We start from the raw sequence: 15824 nt of genomic DNA, 5'->3' as shown, positions 1-15824 counted from the left end.
GCGGCGGCGCGCGCATGCGCAGAGCCGCTTCTCCCCCGCCCTCCTCCCACGTGGGTGGCGGCGATGATGGCGGCGGCGGCTCCGCGGCTCCGGCCGCTGCTCCGGGCCCTGAGGCTGCAGGTGCGCCGGGGGGGGGGGGAGGGGGGGGGCTGGGCGTGACGTCACGGCCCGGCGCTGACGTCACGGCCCGGCGCTGACGTCACTCGGGGTGGCGGAAGCGGGGAAACCCCCCCACCGGCGGTTTGGGGAGGGGGGGATCCCCCCTCCTGTTGCCCCCCCCGGTGCTGTTTCGCCGCCTGGTGACGTCATGCGTGGCCGTGACGTCACCGCGAGCCCACCGGCGGGGCGGGGGGGGGGGCCGGGTGGGCTGCGGGCGTTTCGGTCCCGTCTCAGCGTGTCCTTGAAGTACCCGCCATTTTTGTGCGCTCTGACATCATCATGCGTCACAGTGACGTCATAGCTTGCCTATACACCGTGCCGGGGCAGGGGTCACACGCTGGTGATGTCACAGGGGTCACGACCTTGCGGTAACCCCGACCCCGGCGCCGCAGAGGTCGTGGGGGGGGGTGGAGGAGCGAGGCGGCGGCGGCGGCGTGGGGTGATGATGTCACCAGGGGGGCTATGACGTCACTTGTGCCCCCCCCTCCCGGCCGCAGGCCCCGCGGGGGCCGCTGCTGCCCCACAGGCCCCTCCTGGCGCTGGGCCCCGCGGCCCGGGCCCTCAGCACCGCCGGCCCCCAGGTGAGGGGGGCCCTGGGGGGCAGCTTGGGGGGCAGCTTGGGGGCAGCTTGGGGGGCCGGGGGGGCAGAATTGGGGTCGGGGGGGCAGATTTGGGGGTTGGGGGGCAGCTTGGGGGGCAGAATTGGGGGTTGGGGGGCAGCTTGGGGGGCTGGGGGGCAGCTTGGGGGGCAGGATGGGGGGCCAGGGGGGCAGAATTGGGGTCGGGGGGGCAGCTTGGGGGCCCTGGGGGGCAGATGTGGGGCTGGGGGACAGTCTGGGGGGCAGGATGGGGGCCTGGGGGGCAGAATAGGGGCTCTGGGGGGCAGGATGGGGGCCTGGGGGGCACATGAGGGGCCCTGGGGGGCAGATGGGGGGCTGGGAGCCATCTCGGGGGTCCATGCGGCAGGATGGGGGGCAGGTGGGGGGCTCAGGGGGGCAGATGGGGGGCTGGGAGCCATCTCGGGGGTCCATGGGGCAGGATGGGGGGCAGGTGGGGGGCTCAGGGGGGCAGATGGGGGGCTGGGAGCCATCTCGGGGGTCCATGGGGCAGGATGGGGGGCTCTGGGGGGCAGATGGGGGGCTCAGGGGGGCAGACGGCAGCTCGGAGGGGGCCGCCGTGGGGCAGCCCTCCCCCCCACACCCCCCTTGCAGACACCGGCAGCCGCCCCGGAGAGCCCGGCCGTGGGTCCCGCCGCCGCCGTGGGGCCCGAGGCCGCCGCCGCGGGGCCCGGGGCCGCCGTGGGGCCGGACGCCGTGGGGCTGGAGGCCGCCGTGGGGCCGGACGCCGTGGGGCTGGAGGACCTGGGCCTGGGGGGCTACAGCCCCGTGGGGCTGGTGCAGAACCTGCTGCAGTTCCTGCACTTCGACGTGGGGCTGCCCTGGTGGGCGGCCATCGCCCTCGGTGAGCCGGGGGGCCGCTGTGGGGCTGGGGGGGCCGCTGTGGGGCTGGGGGGGGGCTGCTATGGGGCTGGGGGGGGTCCCTATGGGGCTGGGGGGGCCCTATGGGGTGTGGGAAGGTCCCTGTGGTGGTGGAAAGGCTCGCTATGGGGCTGGGGGGGCCGCTATGGGGCTGGGGGGGTCCCTATGGGGCTGGGGGGGCCCTATGGGGTGTGATGGGGCTCCTATGGGGTGTGGGGAGGCCCCTGTGGTGGTGGAGAGGCTCGCTATGGGGCTGGGGGGGGCCGCTGTGGGGCTGGGGAGGCCGCTGTGGGGCTGGGAGGGGTCCCTATGGGGTGTGGGAAGGTCCCTGTGGTGGTGGAGAGGCTCGCTATGGGGCTGGGGGGGCCGCTATGGGGGTGGGGGGGGCCGCTGTGGGGCTGGGGGGGTCCCTGTGGGGCTGGGGGGGGCCGCTGTGGGGCTGGGGGGGCCGCTGTGGGGCTGGGAGGGGTCCCTATGGGGCTGGGGGGGCCGCTGTGGGGCTGGGGGGTCCCTATGGGGTGTGGGAAGGTCCCTGTGGTGGTGGAGAGGCTCGCTATGGGGCTGGGGGGGCCGCTATGGGGCTGGGAGGGGTCCCTATGGGGCTGGGGGAGCTCTATGGGGTGTGATGGGGCTCCTATGGGGTGTGGAAAGGTCCCTGTGGTGGTGAAGAGGCTCGCTATGGGGCAGGGGGTGGGGATGCTATGGGGCTGGGGGGTTTTGCTGTGGGGCTGGGGGTGTCCCTGTGGGGCTGGGGGGCCCTATGGGGCTGGGGGGGCCCTATGGGGTGTGATGGGGCTCCTATGGGGTGTGGGGAGGTCCCTGTGGTGGTGGAGAGGCTTGCTATGGGGCTGGGGGGGCCGCTATGGGGCTGGGGGGGTCCTATGGGGTGTGGGGAGGCCCCTGTGGTGGTGGAGAGGCTCGCTATGGGGCTGGGGGGGCCGCTATGGGGGTGGGGGGGGCCGCTGTGGGGCTGGGGGGGTCCCTGTGGGGCTGGGGGGGGCCGCTGTGGGGCTGGGGGGGCCGCTGTGGGGCTGGGAGGGGTCCCTATGGGGCTGGGGGGGCCGCTGTGGGGCTGGGGGGTCCCTATGGGGTGTGGGAAGGTCCCTGTGGTGGTGGAGAGGCTCGCTATGGGGCTGGGGGGGCCGCTATGGGGCTGGGAGGGGTCCCTATGGGGCTGGGGGAGCTCTATGGGGTGTGATGGGGCTCCTATGGGGTGTGGAAAGGTCCCTGTGGTGGTGAAGAGGCTCGCTATGGGGCAGGGGGTGGGGATGCTATGGGGCTGGGGGGTTTTGCTGTGGGGCTGGGGGTGTCCCTGTGGGGCTGGGGGGCCCTATGGGGCTGGGGGGGCCCTATGGGGTGTGATGGGGCTCCTATGGGGTGTGGGGAGGTCCCTGTGGTGGTGGAGAGGCTTGCTATGGGGCTGGGGGGGCCGCTATGGGGCTGGGGGGGTCCTATGGGGTGTGGGGAGGCCCCTGTGGTGGTGGAGAGGCTCGCTATGGGGCAGAAAGTGGGGATGCTATGGGGCTGGGGGGTCTTGCTGTGGGGCTGGGGGGGTCCCTATGGGGCTGGGGGTTGCTATGGGGCTGGAGGACCTTGCAGAGTGATGCTATGGGGCAGGAGGAGCTGCTATGGGGCAGGAGGAGCCGCTATGGGGCAGGAGGGTCTCCCTGGGCGATGCCATGGGGCAGGAGGGTCTCCCCGGGTGTCGCTATGGGGCAGGAGGGTCTCCCCGGCTGTCGCTATGGGGCAGGAGAGTCTCCCCGGGTGTCGCTATGGGGCAGGAGGGTCTCCCCGGCTGTCGCTATGGGGCAGGAGAGTCTCCCCGGCTGTCACTATGGGGCAGGAGGGTCTCCCCGGGTGATGCTATGGGGCAGGAGAGTCTCCCCAGGTGCCGCTATGGGGCAGGAGGAGCTCCCAGGGTGATGCTATGGGGCAGGAGAGGCTTCCTGGGTGTTGCTATGGGGCAGGAGGGTCTCCCCGGGCGATGCTATGGGGCAGGAGGAGCTCCTGAGCGGTCGCTATGGGGCAGGAGGAGCTCCCTGGGCGATGCTATGGGGCAGGAGCGTCTCCCCGGCTGTCGTTATGGGGCAGGAGGGTCTCCCCGGGTGTCGCTATGGGGCAGGAGAGGCTCCCTGGGTGTTGCTATGGGGCAGGAGGGTCTCCCTGGGTGTTGCTATGGGGCAGGAGGGTCTCCCAGGGTGTCGCTATGGGGCAGGAGGGTCTCCCCGGGCAATGCTATGGGGCAGGAGGGTCTCCCCGGCTGTCGCTATGGGGCAGCAGGGTCTCCCCAGGCGACGCTATGGGGCAGCAGGGTCTCCCCGGGTGTCGCTATGGGGCAGGAGGAGCTCCCCGGGCGATGCTATGGGGCAGGAGGAGCTCCCGAGTGGTCACTATGGGGCAGGAGGGTCTCCCCGGGTGTCGCTATGGGGCAGGAGAGTCTCCCCGGCTGTCGCTATGGGGCAGGAGGGTCTCCCCGGCCGACGCTATGGGGCAGCAGGGTCTCCCCGGCTGTCGCTATGGGGCAGGAGAAGCTCCCAGGTGTCGCTATGGGGCAGCAGGGTCTCCCCGGCTGTCGCTATGGGGCAGGAGAGTCTCCCAGGGTGATGCTATGGGGCAGGAGAGGCTCCCTGGGTGTTGCTATGGGGCAGGAGGGTCTCCCCGGGCGATGCTATGGGGCAGGAGGAGCTCCTGAGTGGTCGCTATGGGGCAGGAGGGTCTCCCCGGGTGTCGCTATGGGGCAGGAGAGTCTCCCCGGCTGTCGCTATGGGGCAGGAGGGTCTCCCCGGCCGACGCTATGGGGCAGCAGGGTCTTCCCGGCTGTCGCTATGGGGCAGGAGGAGCTCCCCGGGTGTCGCTATGGGGCAGGAGGGTCTCCCCGGGTGTCGCTATGGGGCAGGAGCGTCTCCCCGGCTGTCGCTATGGGGCAGGAGGAGCTCCCCGGGCGATGCTATGGGGCAGGAGGGTCTCCCCGGGTGTCGCTATGGGGCAGGAGGGTCTCCCCGGCTGTCGCTATGGGGCAGGAGCGTCTCCCCGGCTGTCGCTATGGGGCAGGAGAGGCTCCCCGGGCGATGCTATGGGGCAGGAGGGTCTCCCCGGGTGATGCTATGGGGCAGCAGGGTCTCCCCGGGTGTCGCTATGGGGCAGGAGGGTCTCCCCGGGCGATGCTATGGGGCAGGAGGAGCTCCCGAGTGGTCGCTATGGGGCAGGAGGGTCTCCCCAGGGTGTCGCTATGGGGCAGGAGGGTCTCCCCGGGTGTTGCTATGGGGCAGGAGGGTCTCCCCGGGCGATGCTGTGGGGCAGGAGGGTCTCCCCGGCTGTCGCTATGGGGCAGGAGGGTCTCCTCGGCTGTCGCTATGGGGCAGGAGGGTCTCCCCGGCTGTCGCTATGGGGCAGGGGGGGGCCGCGCGGGGGGGGCCGTGGGGCAGGAGCCCGACGCCGTGGGGCGCCCCACAGGCACGGCGGGGGCCCGGGCGGCCCTGCTGCCCCTGGTGGTGGGGGCCCAGCGACAGGCCGCCCGCCTGGCCCCCCACCTGCCCCACCTCCAGCGCCTGGGCCAGCGCCTGCAGGAGGCCCGGCGCCTCGGCGACCCCCGGCAAGGTGGGCGGGGCCTGTGGGAGGGGGGCGGGGCCTGTGGGAGGTGGGCGGGGCCTGTGGGAGGTGGGTGGGGCCTGCGGGAGGGGGGCGGGGCCTGCTGGGGGGGCTGTGGGGGAGCTGCTGGCTGGGGCAGGGATGGGGGAGGTGGGCGTGGTTTGTGGGGAGGGGGCAGGGCCTGTGGGAAGGGGGCGGGGCCTGCTGGGGGGGAGCCGTGGGGGAGCTGCTGGCTGAGGCAGGGATGGGGAGGTGGGCGGGGCCTATGGGAGGGGGCGTGGCCTATGGGAGGTGGGCGGGGCCTGCAGGCAGGGGGTGGGGCCTGCTGGGGGGGAGCCGTGGGGGAGCTGCTGGCTGGGGCAGGGATGGGACTGGGGGGGTGTGGCTTATGGGAGGGAGCGGGGCCTGGGTGGGAGGGGGCGGGGCCTGTGGGAGGGGGCGGGGCCTGCCAGCAGGGGGTGGGGCCTGCTGGGGGTGCTGTGGGGGAGCTGCTGGCTGGGGCAGGGATAGGGGAGGTGGGCGTGGCTTATGGGAGGGGGCGTGGCCTGGGTGGGAGGGGGCGTGGCCTGTGAGGGGTCCTGGGGAGGGGCTGTGGGAGCGGCTGGCCCTGGCAGGGATTGGAGGGGGTGTGGCCTATAAGGGGGTGTGGCCTATAAGGGGGTGTGGCCAAGGGGAACAGGGCTGCACTGCTCTGCTGGGAGGGGGCGGGGCTTATGGGGAGGGGAGGGGCTTGTGGGTGGGGGTGTGGCCTGGGGAAGGGGGTGGAGCTTCCTGGGGTGGTGCTTGGGGTGGGGGTGGAGCCTCTGGGAGGGGGCGGGGCCTCAGTGCTGGGGGTGGGGCCGTAGCAAGCTCCACCCCCTCCCTGGCTCCACCCCCTCCCTGGCTCCACCCTCCCCTTGGCCCCGCCCCCTCACTGGCCCCGCCCCCCGCAGTGACACTGGCCTACACGGAGCTGGCGGCCTATCAGAAGGCTCATGACGTCAACCCGCTGCGGGGCTTCCTGGTGCCCCTGGTGCAGGTGGGGGGCCCCGGCGTCCGGGAGGGGCCCAGGCGTCCGGGGAAGGGCCCAGGCGTCCGGGAGAGGGGCCCAGGCGTCCGGGTGAAGGGCCCAGGCGTCCGGGGGAAAAGGGGCCCAGGCATCTGGGAAGGGGCCCAGGCATCCGGGAGAGGGGCCCAGGCGTCCGGGTGAAGGGCCCAGGCGTCCGGGGGAAAAGGGGCCCAGGCATCTGCGAAGGGGCCCAGGCATCCGGGAGAGGGGCCCAGGCGTCCGGGGAAGGGCCCAGGCGTCCGGGAAAAGGGCCCAGGCGTCCGGGGAGGGGCCCAGGCGTCCCCAGAGGGGCCCAGGCGTCCGGGAAGGGGGCCCAGGCATCCAGGAAAGGGCCCAGGCGTCCGGGAAAGGGGCCCAGGCGTCCGGGAAGGGGGCCCAGGCGTCCGGGAAAGGGCCCAGGCATCCAGGTGAAGGCCCCCGGTGTCTGGGTGAGGGGCCCAGGCATCCGGGAAAAGGGCCCAGGCGTCCGGGAGGGGCCCAGGCGTCCGGGAGAGGGGCCCAGGCGTCCGGGGAAGGGCCCCGGCGTGCGGGTGAGGGCCCAGGCGTCCGGGTGAAGGCCCCAGGCGTCCGGGTGAAGGGCCCAGGCGTCCGGGTGAAGGGCCCCGGCGTCCGGGGGAAAGGGGCCCAGGCGTCCGGGGGAAAAGGGGCCCCGGCGTCCGGGGGAAAGGGGCCCAGGCGTCCGGGGGAAAAGGGCCCAGGCGTCCGGGGAAGGGCCCAGGCGTCCGGGTGAAGGGCCCAGGCGTCCGGGAGAGGGGCCCAGGCGTCCGGGGGAAAAGGGCCCCGGCATCCGGGGAAGGGGCCCAGGCGTCCGGGTGAAGGGCCCAGGTGTCCGGGAAGGGGCCCAGGCGTCCGGGGAGGGGCCCAGGCGTCCGGGTGAGGGCCCAGGCGTCCGGGTGAAGGGCCCAGGCGTCCGGGAGAGGGGCCCAGGCGTCCGGGGGAAAAGGGGCCCAGGTGTCCGGGAAAAGGGCCCAGGCGTCCGGGAAAGGGGCCCAGGTGTCCGGGTGAAGGCCCCTGGTGTCCGGGGAAGGGCCCAGGCGTCCGGGGAAGGGGCCCAGGCATCCGGGAAAAGGGCCCAGGCGTCCGGGGAAGGGCCCAGGCGTCCGGGGAAGGGGCTCAGGCGTCCGGGGGAAAAGGGGCCCCGGCGTGCGGGAAGGGGCCCAGGCGTCCGGGGAAGGGCCCAGGTGTCCGGGTGAAGGACTGAGGCGTCCGGGAAAGGGGCCCAGGCGTCTGGGGAAGGGCCCAGGTGTCTGGGAAGGGCCCAGGCGTCCGGGAGAGGGGCCCAGGCGTCCGGGGGGAAAGGGGCCCAGGCGTCCGGGGGAAAAGGGGCCCAGGCGTCCGGGTGAAGGCCCCCGGTGTCCAGGAAAGGGGCCCAGGCGTCCGGGGGGAAAGGGGCCCCGGCGCGCGGGTGAGGGCCCAGGCGTCCGGGTGAAGGGCCCAGGCGTCCGGGGAAGGGGCCCAGGTGTCTGGGAAGGGCCCAGGCGTCTGGGTGAAGGGCCCAGGCGTGCGGGGGAAAGGGGCCCAGGCGTCTGGGGGAAAAGGGCCCAGGCGTCCGGGGAGGGGCCCAGGCGTCCGGGGGAAAGGGGCCCAGGCGTCCGGGTGAAGGGCCCAGGCGTCCGGGAAGAGGCCCAGGCGTCCGGGTGAAGGGCCCAGGTGTCCGGGGGGAAAGGAGCCCAGGCGTCCGGGGGAAAAGGGGCCCAGGCGTCCGGGGGAAAGGGGCCCAGGCGTCCGGGTGAAGGGCCCAGGCGTCCGGGAAGAGGCCCAGGCGTCCGGGTGAAGGGCCCAGGTGTCCGGGGGGAAAGGAGCCCAGGCGTCCGGGGGAAAAGGGGCCCAGGCGTCCGGGAAAGGGGCCCAGGCGTCCGGGTGAAGGCCCCCAGGCGTCCGGGGAAGGCCCCAGGCGTCCGGGGAAGGGCCCAGGCGTCCGGGGGAAAGGGGCCCCGGCGTCTGGGGGAAAAGTGCCCCGGCGTGCGGGTGAGGGCCCAGGCGTCTGGGTGAAGGGCCCAGGCGTCCGGGGGGAAAGGGGCCCAGGCGTCCGGGGGAAAAGGGCCCAGGCGTCCGGGCAGGCCCAGGCGTCCGGGGGAAAGGGGCCCAGGCGTCCGGGGGGAAAAGGGGCCCAGGCATCCGGGTGAGGCCGCGCGCGTGCCCGCAGGCGCCGGTGTTCGTCTCCTTCTTCGTGGCGCTGCGGCGGATGGCGGCGGTGCCGGCGCCCGGGTTCGGCTGCGGCGGCGTCGCCTGGTTCCCCGACCTGGCGGCCCCCGACCCCCTCGGCCTCCTGCCCCTCCTCGTCACCGCCTCCACCTGGCTCGTCCTCGAGGTGCCCCGCGGGCGGGGGGCGGGGGGGGGCCTATAGACCCTATGGAAACCCCGGGGGGGCCTATGGACGCTATAGAAACCCTGGGGGGGGGCTATAGACCATATAGAAACACAGGAGACCCTATAGAGCCTATAGAAACCCCGGGGGGGCCTATGGAGTCTATAGAAACCCTGGGGGACACTATGAAGCCTATAGAAACCCCGGGGGGGGGCTATGGAGCCTATAGAAACCCTGGGGGACCCTGTGGAGCCTATAGAAACCCTGGGGGACACTATGGAGCCTATAGAAACCTGGGGGGGGGGCTATGGAGCCTATAGAAACCCCGGGGGACCCTATAGAGCCTATAGAAACCCTGGGGGACACTATGGAGCCTATAGAAACCCCAGGGGGGCCTATGGACCCTATAGAAACCCTGGGGGACCCTATGGAGCCTATAGAAACCCCGGGGGGGGGGCCTATGGAGCCTATAGAAACACGGGGGACCCTGTGGAGCTTATAGAAACACGGGGGACCCTATGGACCCTATAGAAACCCCAGGGGGACCTCTAGATGCTATAGAAACATGGGGGACCTTATAGACCCTATAGAAACCCCAGGGGACCCTTTAGACCCTATAGAAACATGGGAGACCCTGTGGAGCCTATAGAAACACGGGGGACCCTATAGACCCTATAGAAACCCCGGGGGGGCCTATGGATGCTATAGAAACATGGGGGATGCTGTGGAGCCTATGGAAACATGAGGGACCCTATAGACCCTATAGAAACCGCGGGGGCTCTCTACATCCTATGGAAACTTGGGGGGCCCTATAGGTGCTATGGGTCCTGGGGGCGACGGGGGGGGGCCCTATAGCCCCTATGGGAATCGGGGGGGGGCCCATAGGCCCTATGGAAACCCGGGGGGCTTCATAGACCCCATAGAAACCGGGGGGGCCCCATAGGCCCTATAGAAAGGGGGGGGGCCCTGTAGACCCTATGGGAAGGGGGGGATGACCTGTGTCCGCCTGTTCCTGCGTCTGCCTGTTCCTGCGTCCGCCTGTCGCTGCGTCCGCCTGTTCCCGCGTCTGCCTGTTCCCGCGTCCGCCTGTTGCCGTGTCCGCCTGTCGCCGCGTCCGCCTGTTCCCTCGTCCGCCTGTTGCCGCATCCGCCTGTTCCCGCGTCCGTGGGTCGCCGCGTCCGCCTGTTCCCTCGTCCGCCTGTTGCCGCATCCGCCTGTTCCCGCGTCTGTGGGTCGCCGCGTCCGCCTGTTCCCGCGTCCGCCTGTTGCTGCATCCGCCTGTCACCGCGTCCGCCTGTCACCGCGTCCGCCTGTCACCGCGTCCGCCTGTCGCCGCGGGGCAGCTGGGGGCGGAGACGGGGGTGTCGAGCCCGGGGGCGGGGCCAGCGCGGCAGCTGCTCCGCCTCCTGCCCCTCCTCTTCCTGCCAATCATCTTCCACTTCCCCACGGTGAGCCCGGCCGGGGGGGCGGGGCCTGGGCACAGGGGGCGGGGCTTCGCGCCGGGGGGCGGGGCTTCGCGGGGGCGGGGCCTCGCGCCTGGGGCTGGGGTGGTGCATGGAGGGGGGGGCTTGCGAGGGGGCGGGGCTTGCGGAAAGGGGTGGGGCTTCGTGGGGGCGGGGCTTCGCGGGGGCTGGTTCCTCGCACGAGGACAGTCCCTTGCACGAGGGTCCCTTGCACGAGGACGAGCCTTTGCACGAGGGTCCCTTGCACGAGGACGGTTCCTCGCATGAGGGTCCTTTGCACGAGGCCATTCCTTTGCACAAGGATCCCTTGCACGAGGACGGTCTCTTGCACGAGGGTCCCTTGCACGAGGACGGCTCCTCGCACGAGGGTCCCTTGCACGAGGACGGTCTCTTGCACGAGGGTCCCTTGCACAAGGACGGCTCCTCGCACGAGGGTCCCTTGCACGAGGACGGTCTCTTGCACGAGGGTCCCTTGCACAAGGACGGCTCCTCGCACGAGGGTCCCTTGCACGAGGACGGTCTCTCGCACGAGGACGGTCCCTTGCATGAGGCTGCCCCTTTGCACGAGGGTCCCTCGCACGAGGCCGGTCTCTCGCACGAGGACGGTTCCTTTGCACGAGAACGTCCCTTTGCACGAGGACGGTCTCTCGCACGAGGCTGGCTCTTTGCACGAGGGTCCCTCGCACGAGAACGTCCCTTTGCACGAGAACGTCCCTTTGCACGAGGACGGTCCCTTGCACAAGGGTCCCTCACACGAGGACGGTCTCTCGCACGAGGACGGTTCCTTTGCACGAGGGTCCCTCGCACGAGGCTGCCTCGCAGGAGGGCGGTGCTGACCCCCCCGTGCCCCCCCCCCGCAGGCGGTGCTGACCTACTGGCTGGCGTCCAACGTCTTCGGGGCGGTGCACGTGGGGCTGCTGCGGGTGCCGGGGGTGCGGGCCCGCCTCCGCCTGCCCCCCCCGCCCCCCCCCGCCCCCCCCGGCCCCGGCCTCCTCCACAGCCTCCGCAAGGGTGAGCGGCCGCGGGGGGGGCTGGCGGGGGGGCTTGCACCAGGGCTTTGCACGAGGGGGGGGTTGCACGAGGAGGGATTTTGCACGAGGGGGGGTTTTGCACAAGGATTTTGCACGAGGGGGGATTTGCACGAGGAGGGGTTTTGCACAAGGGGGGGTTTTGCACCAGGGTTTTGCACGAGGGGGGGGTTGCACGGGGAGGGATTTTGCACGAGGGGGGGTTTTGCACCAGGGCTTTGCACGAGGGGGGGGTTTGCACGAGGAGGGATTTTGCACGAGGGGGGGTTTTGCACCAGGGTTTTGCACGAGGGGGGGTTTGCACCAGGGTTTTGCACGAGCAGGTTTTGCACGAGGAGGGATTTTGCACGAGGGGGGGTTTTGCATGGGGGGGCCTTGCACGAGGGTTTTGCACGGGGGGGTTTGCACCAGGGTTTTGCACGAGGGGGGGTTTTGCACCAGGGTTTGGCACGAGGAGGGATTTTGCACGAGGGGGGTCTCTTGCACGGGGGAGTTTGCACGAGGGGGGTTTCTTGCACGGGGGGTTTCTTGCACCAGGAGATTTCTTGCACAAGGGGCTTCTTGCACGAGGGAGTTTCTTGCACGAGGAGGGTTTTTGCAGCAGGAGGTTTCTTGCACGGGGGGTTTCTTGCACGAGGGGGTTTCTTGCCCGGGGGGGGTTTTGCACAGGGGTGTTTGCACAAGGGGGGATTTTGCCCGGGGGGGTTTCTTGCACGGGGGGGTTTCTTGCACCAGAGGTTTCTTGCACAAAGGGGTTTCTTGCACAAGGGGTTTCTTGCACGAAGGGGTTTCTTGCACGAGGAGGGTTTTTGCACCAGGAGGTTTCTTGCACGGGGGGGCTTCTTGCACCAGGAGATTTTTTGCACGAGGGATTTCTTGCACGAGGGGGGTTTCTTGCACAAAGGATTTCTTGCACGAGGGGGGTTTCTTGCACCAGGAGGTTTCTTGCACGAGGGCTTCTTTGCACGAGGGGGTTTCTTGCATGGGTGTTTCCACGAGGGGGGTTTCTTGCACAAGGGGGGTTTCTTGCACGAGGGGGTTTCTTGCACGAGGGGTTTCTTGCACCAGAGGTTTCTTGCACGGGGGGTTTTTGCACGGGGATGTTTGCACGAGGGGGGTTTCTTGCCCGGGGGGGTTTGCCCGGGGTGACCCCCGCTCGTGCCCAGGCTGGCGGGAGGCGCAGGCGGCCCAGCGGCGGGAGCAGCGCGACTGGCGGCTCCGCAACCACCTGGCCCTGGCCGCCAAGGGTGAGCGGCACGGGGGGGGCTGGCACGGGGGGGGGGCTTGCACGAGGGGCCTTGCACGAGGGGGCCTTGCACGGGGATGGTGCTTGCACGAGGATGGCTCTTGCACAAGGGTGGTTCTTGCACGGGGGTGGGTCTTGCATGAGGGGGGCGGTTCTGTTGCACGAGGGTCCTTGCACGAGGGCGGCTCTTGCACGAGGGTGGCTCTTGCACGAGGGGTGTCTCTTGCACAGGGGGTGTCTCTTGCACGGGGGGTGTCCCTTGCACAGGGGGTCTCTTGCACGAGGGGCGGCTCTTGCACGAGGGCAGACCTCGCACGGGGGGTCACACGCGGGGGGGTCTCTTGCACGAGGGCCTTTGCACGAGGGAGGGTCTCTTGCACGGGGGTGGGTCTTGCACGGGGGGGTCTCTTGCACGAGGGGGGTCACGTGGGGGGGGTCTCTCTCGCCCCCCCCCCGCCCCGCTCACGCCCCTGCCGCAGGGCCGCTGCGCCAGACCTTCGCCCAGAACCCGCTGCAGCAGCCGGGGGGGCCGGCGCCCGCCCCCCCGCCGCCCCCCCGCCGCCCCTGGAAGGACACGCTCGGCTGACGGCCCCAATAAAGCCCCGTTTCGCCCCAAAACCGCCTCCTCGCTGCGCCCCGCGGGGGAGGGGGGGGGGGAATAACGCGCGGTTTGGCGCCGCGCGGCCGCCGTAGCGCGGGGCCGAGATGGCGCGCGGCACAAGATGGCGGCGCCCTGCGGGGCCGCGGCGGCGCCGTTACGGAAAATGGCGGCGCCGTACGGAGAATGGCGGCGCCGTACGGAAAATGGCGGCGCCCTGCGGGGCGGCGCCGCCGGGCACTTCCGGGGTGGAGCCGCTTCCGGCGGGCGGCGGGACTTCCGGCCGCGGCCATGGCGGCGCGCAGGATCATGCGGATCGGTAGCGCCGGGGCGAGCGCGGAGGAGGGGCGGGGCCTGGGGCAGGGGGCGGGGCCTGGAGAGAGGGCGGGGCTTATGGGAGGGCGGGGGTCAAGGGGAGGGGGTGGGCTGGGCTACGGCGCGGGGAGGGGGCCAAAAAGGGGGGGCGCGAAGTGTGTTGGGGGGGTGGAAACGTGTTGGGGGGGCGGAGCTCGGGAGGGCGGGGCCTGAAGGAGGCGGGGCTATTCTGACCCCGCCCCCTTCCCCCCCTCCCCCAGCGGCGCTCCGGGCCCGGACGCAGAGCGCCCCGCCCCGCCCCCACGTGCGCCTGGGCCAATGGAGAGTCGAGTGAGCCGGGACGCCTGGGCCCCCCGGGGGGAGGGGCAGCGGGGGGGGTCTGCGGGGGAGGGGCGGGAGGGTTCCCCCGGACTCCTGGGCCCCTCCCCGGACTCCTGGGCCCCTCCCCGGACACCTGGGCCCCTCCCAGGACGCCTGGGCCCCTTCCCCGGACACCTGGGCCCCTTCCCCGGACACCTGGGCCCCTCTCCCGGACGCCTGGGCCCCTTTCCCGGACTCCTGGGCCCTTTCCCCGGACTCCTGGGCCCCTTTCCCGGACACCTGGGCCCCTCCCGGACACCTGGGCCCCTCTCCCGGACGCCTGGGCCCCTCCCCAGACACCTGGGCCCCTTCCCCGGACACCTGGGCCCCTCTCCCGGACGCCTGGGCCCCTTTCCCGGACTCCTGGGCCCTTTCCCCGGACTCCTGGGCCCCTTTCCCGGACACCTGGGCCCCTCCCCGGACACCTGGGCCCCTCTCCCGGACGCCTGGGCCCCTTCCCCGGATGCCTGGGCCCCTCACTCTCCCCCCCCCCAGGCAGGGCTTGGCCCCCAGCACGGCCGGTTACGGGCCCCTGCGCGACCTGCCGGACTGGTCCTTCGTTGGTGAGCGCCGCCCGGACGCCTGGGCCCCTCGAGGGGGGGAGGGGGGACACCTGGGTCCCGCCAAGGGGGCAGCCCCACCCCCACCCCACCCCCCCCCGCCAGAGGTGGGATTGGGGCCGCCCGGACGCCTGGGTCCCTGACACCCCCCCCTTCCCCCCTCCCCCCTCCAAGATGGCCGCCCGGCCCCGCTGTGGAAGGGACAAATTCGGCGGCGGCAGGAGAACGAGGCGTTCGCGGTGAGTGGCGGGAGCCCCGGACGCCTGGGCCCCTCCCGGACACCTGGGCCCTTTCCCGGACACCTGGGCCCCTCCCCGGGATACCTGGGCCCCTCCCCTGGACGCCTGGGCCCCTCCCCCGGACGCCTGGGCCCTTTTCCCGGACGCCTGGGCCCCTCCCGGACGCCTGGGCCCTTCCCCAGATGCTTGGGCCCCTCCCCCGGACGCCTGGGCCCCTCCCCCGGACTCCTGGGCCCTTTTCCCGGACGCCTGGGCCCCTCCCGGACACCTGGGCCCCTCCCCAGATGCCTGGGCCCCTCCCCCGGATGCCTGGGCCCCTCCCCCGGACGCCTGGGCCCCTCCCCTGGACTCCTGGGCCCTTTTCCCGGATGCCTGGGCCCCTCCCCCGGATGCCTGGGCCCTTTCCCGGACACCTGGGCCCCTCCCCGGGATACCTGGGCCCCTCCCCTGGACTCCTGGGCCCTCCCCCGGACGCCTGGGCCCCTCCCCCGGACACCTGGGCCCCTCCCCCGGACGCCTGGGCCCTTTTCCCGGATGCCTGGGCCCCTTTCCCGGACGCCTGGGCCCCTCCCGGACGCCTGGGCCCCTTTTCCCGGACGCCTGGGCCCTTTTCCCGGATGCCTGGGCCCCTCCCCTGGACTCCTGGGCCCCTCCCGGACGCCTGGGCCCCTCCCCCGGATGCCTGGGCCCCTCCCCTGGACTCCTGGGCCCCTCCCGGACGCCTGGGCCCTCCCCCGGACGCCTGGGCCCCTCCCCGGGATGCCTGGGCCCCTCCCGGACGCCTGGGCCCCGCTGACCCCCCCTGCCCCCCCCCGCAGCGGCGGGCAGTGCAGCTGGGCCGAGCCCTGGAAGCGGCAGCGCAGCCCCGGCCCCCCCCGGCGGCCCCCGCCCCCTCCCTGCGCCCCAAGGGCTCCCCAGCGCCGCCCAGTCAGGACCAGTAAGAACCAGTAAGGACCAGTGAGGAGCCCGGACGCCTGGGTCCCGCGCGGCACCAGGAGAGCGACGCCACCCGGACGCCTGGGCCCGCTGCAGACGGAGCCGGGGGGGGGGGGGGGGGGGGGGCTGCCCGGACGCCTGGGCCCCCCCTCCAGGGTCCCCCCCCCCCGCAATAAAGAGCCATGTTTGACCCCCCCACAGTGGTGGTTGTCTGTGCCCGGACGCCTGGGCCCCTTTGGGGGGGGGGGGGAATTGGGGCCTCCCGGACGCCTGGGCCCCCTTTGATGGGGGGGGGGGAAATGGGGCCTCCCGGACGCCTGGGCCCCTTTTGGGGGAGGGATTTGGGGAGCCTCCCGGACGCCTGGGCCCCTTTTGGTTGTGGGGGGAGCTGCCCGGACGCCTGGGCCCCCTTTTGTTGGGGGGGGGGGGGAAATGGGGCCTCCCGGACGCCTGGGCCCCTTTTGCCAGGGGGGTTGTGGAGCCTCCCGGACGCCTGGG

General features: G+C 72.3%; 2 protein-coding genes across 3 annotated transcripts; both read left to right on the top strand.

Moving 5' to 3' along the window:
- The first annotated feature begins 15 nt into the window (after nt 1-15).
- Nucleotides 16-12936, top strand: OXA1L (OXA1L mitochondrial inner membrane protein). Of its 2 annotated transcripts, XM_064503341.1 has the most exons (10): nt 16-120; nt 657-740; nt 1371-1620; nt 5091-5234; nt 6158-6243; nt 8420-8584; nt 9925-10029; nt 10905-11055; nt 12239-12319; nt 12798-12936. In XM_064503341.1, the coding sequence occupies exons 1-10, from the start codon at nt 64-66 to the stop codon at nt 12902-12904; spliced, it is 1230 nt and encodes a 409-aa protein (XP_064359411.1). In that variant the 5' UTR covers nt 16-63; the 3' UTR covers nt 12905-12936. The 2 variants fall into 2 exon arrangements, with proteins under 2 accessions (XP_064359411.1, XP_064359412.1); XM_064503342.1 differs by lacking the exon at nt 12239-12319.
- Nucleotides 12937-13087: 151 nt separating this feature from the next.
- Nucleotides 13088-15524, top strand: MRPL52 (mitochondrial ribosomal protein L52). Its single transcript, XM_064503349.1, has 5 exons — nt 13088-13235; nt 13492-13561; nt 14087-14154; nt 14326-14390; nt 15209-15524. The coding sequence occupies exons 1-5, from the start codon at nt 13103-13105 to the stop codon at nt 15329-15331; spliced, it is 459 nt and encodes a 152-aa protein (XP_064359419.1). The 5' UTR covers nt 13088-13102; the 3' UTR covers nt 15332-15524.
- The last annotated feature ends 300 nt before the right edge of the window (nt 15525-15824 follow it).

This window comes from Dromaius novaehollandiae, chromosome 36 (genome assembly GCF_036370855.1).
Source record: "Dromaius novaehollandiae isolate bDroNov1 chromosome 36, bDroNov1.hap1, whole genome shotgun sequence".
NCBI classification, from domain to species: Eukaryota; Metazoa; Chordata; class Aves; order Casuariiformes; family Dromaiidae; genus Dromaius; species Dromaius novaehollandiae.
Note: the sequence above shows the minus strand (reverse complement) of the source record. Positions and strands in the feature narration are given on the sequence as shown.

Bases quoted from the DNA above. Each gene is read 5' to 3' on its own strand.
- MRPL52 (XM_064503349.1), top strand. From the start codon at position 13,103: ATGGCGGCGCCGTACGGAAAATGGCGGCGCCCTGCGGGGCGGCGCCGC. The intron at 13,236-13,491 runs GTAGCGCCGGGG...CCCCTCCCCCAG, and splicing joins GCGCAGGATCATGCGGATCG to CGGCGCTCCGGGCCCGGACG. The intron at 14,155-14,325 runs GTGAGCGCCGCC...CCCCCCTCCAAG, and splicing joins GCCGGACTGGTCCTTCGTTG to ATGGCCGCCCGGCCCCGCTG.
- OXA1L (XM_064503341.1), top strand. From the start codon at position 64: ATGATGGCGGCGGCGGCTCCGCGGCTCCGGCCGCTGCTCCGGGCCCTG. The intron at 5,235-6,157 runs GTGGGCGGGGCC...CGCCCCCCGCAG, and splicing joins CCTCGGCGACCCCCGGCAAG to TGACACTGGCCTACACGGAG. The intron at 12,320-12,797 runs GTGAGCGGCACG...CCCCTGCCGCAG, and splicing joins CCTGGCCCTGGCCGCCAAGG to GGCCGCTGCGCCAGACCTTC.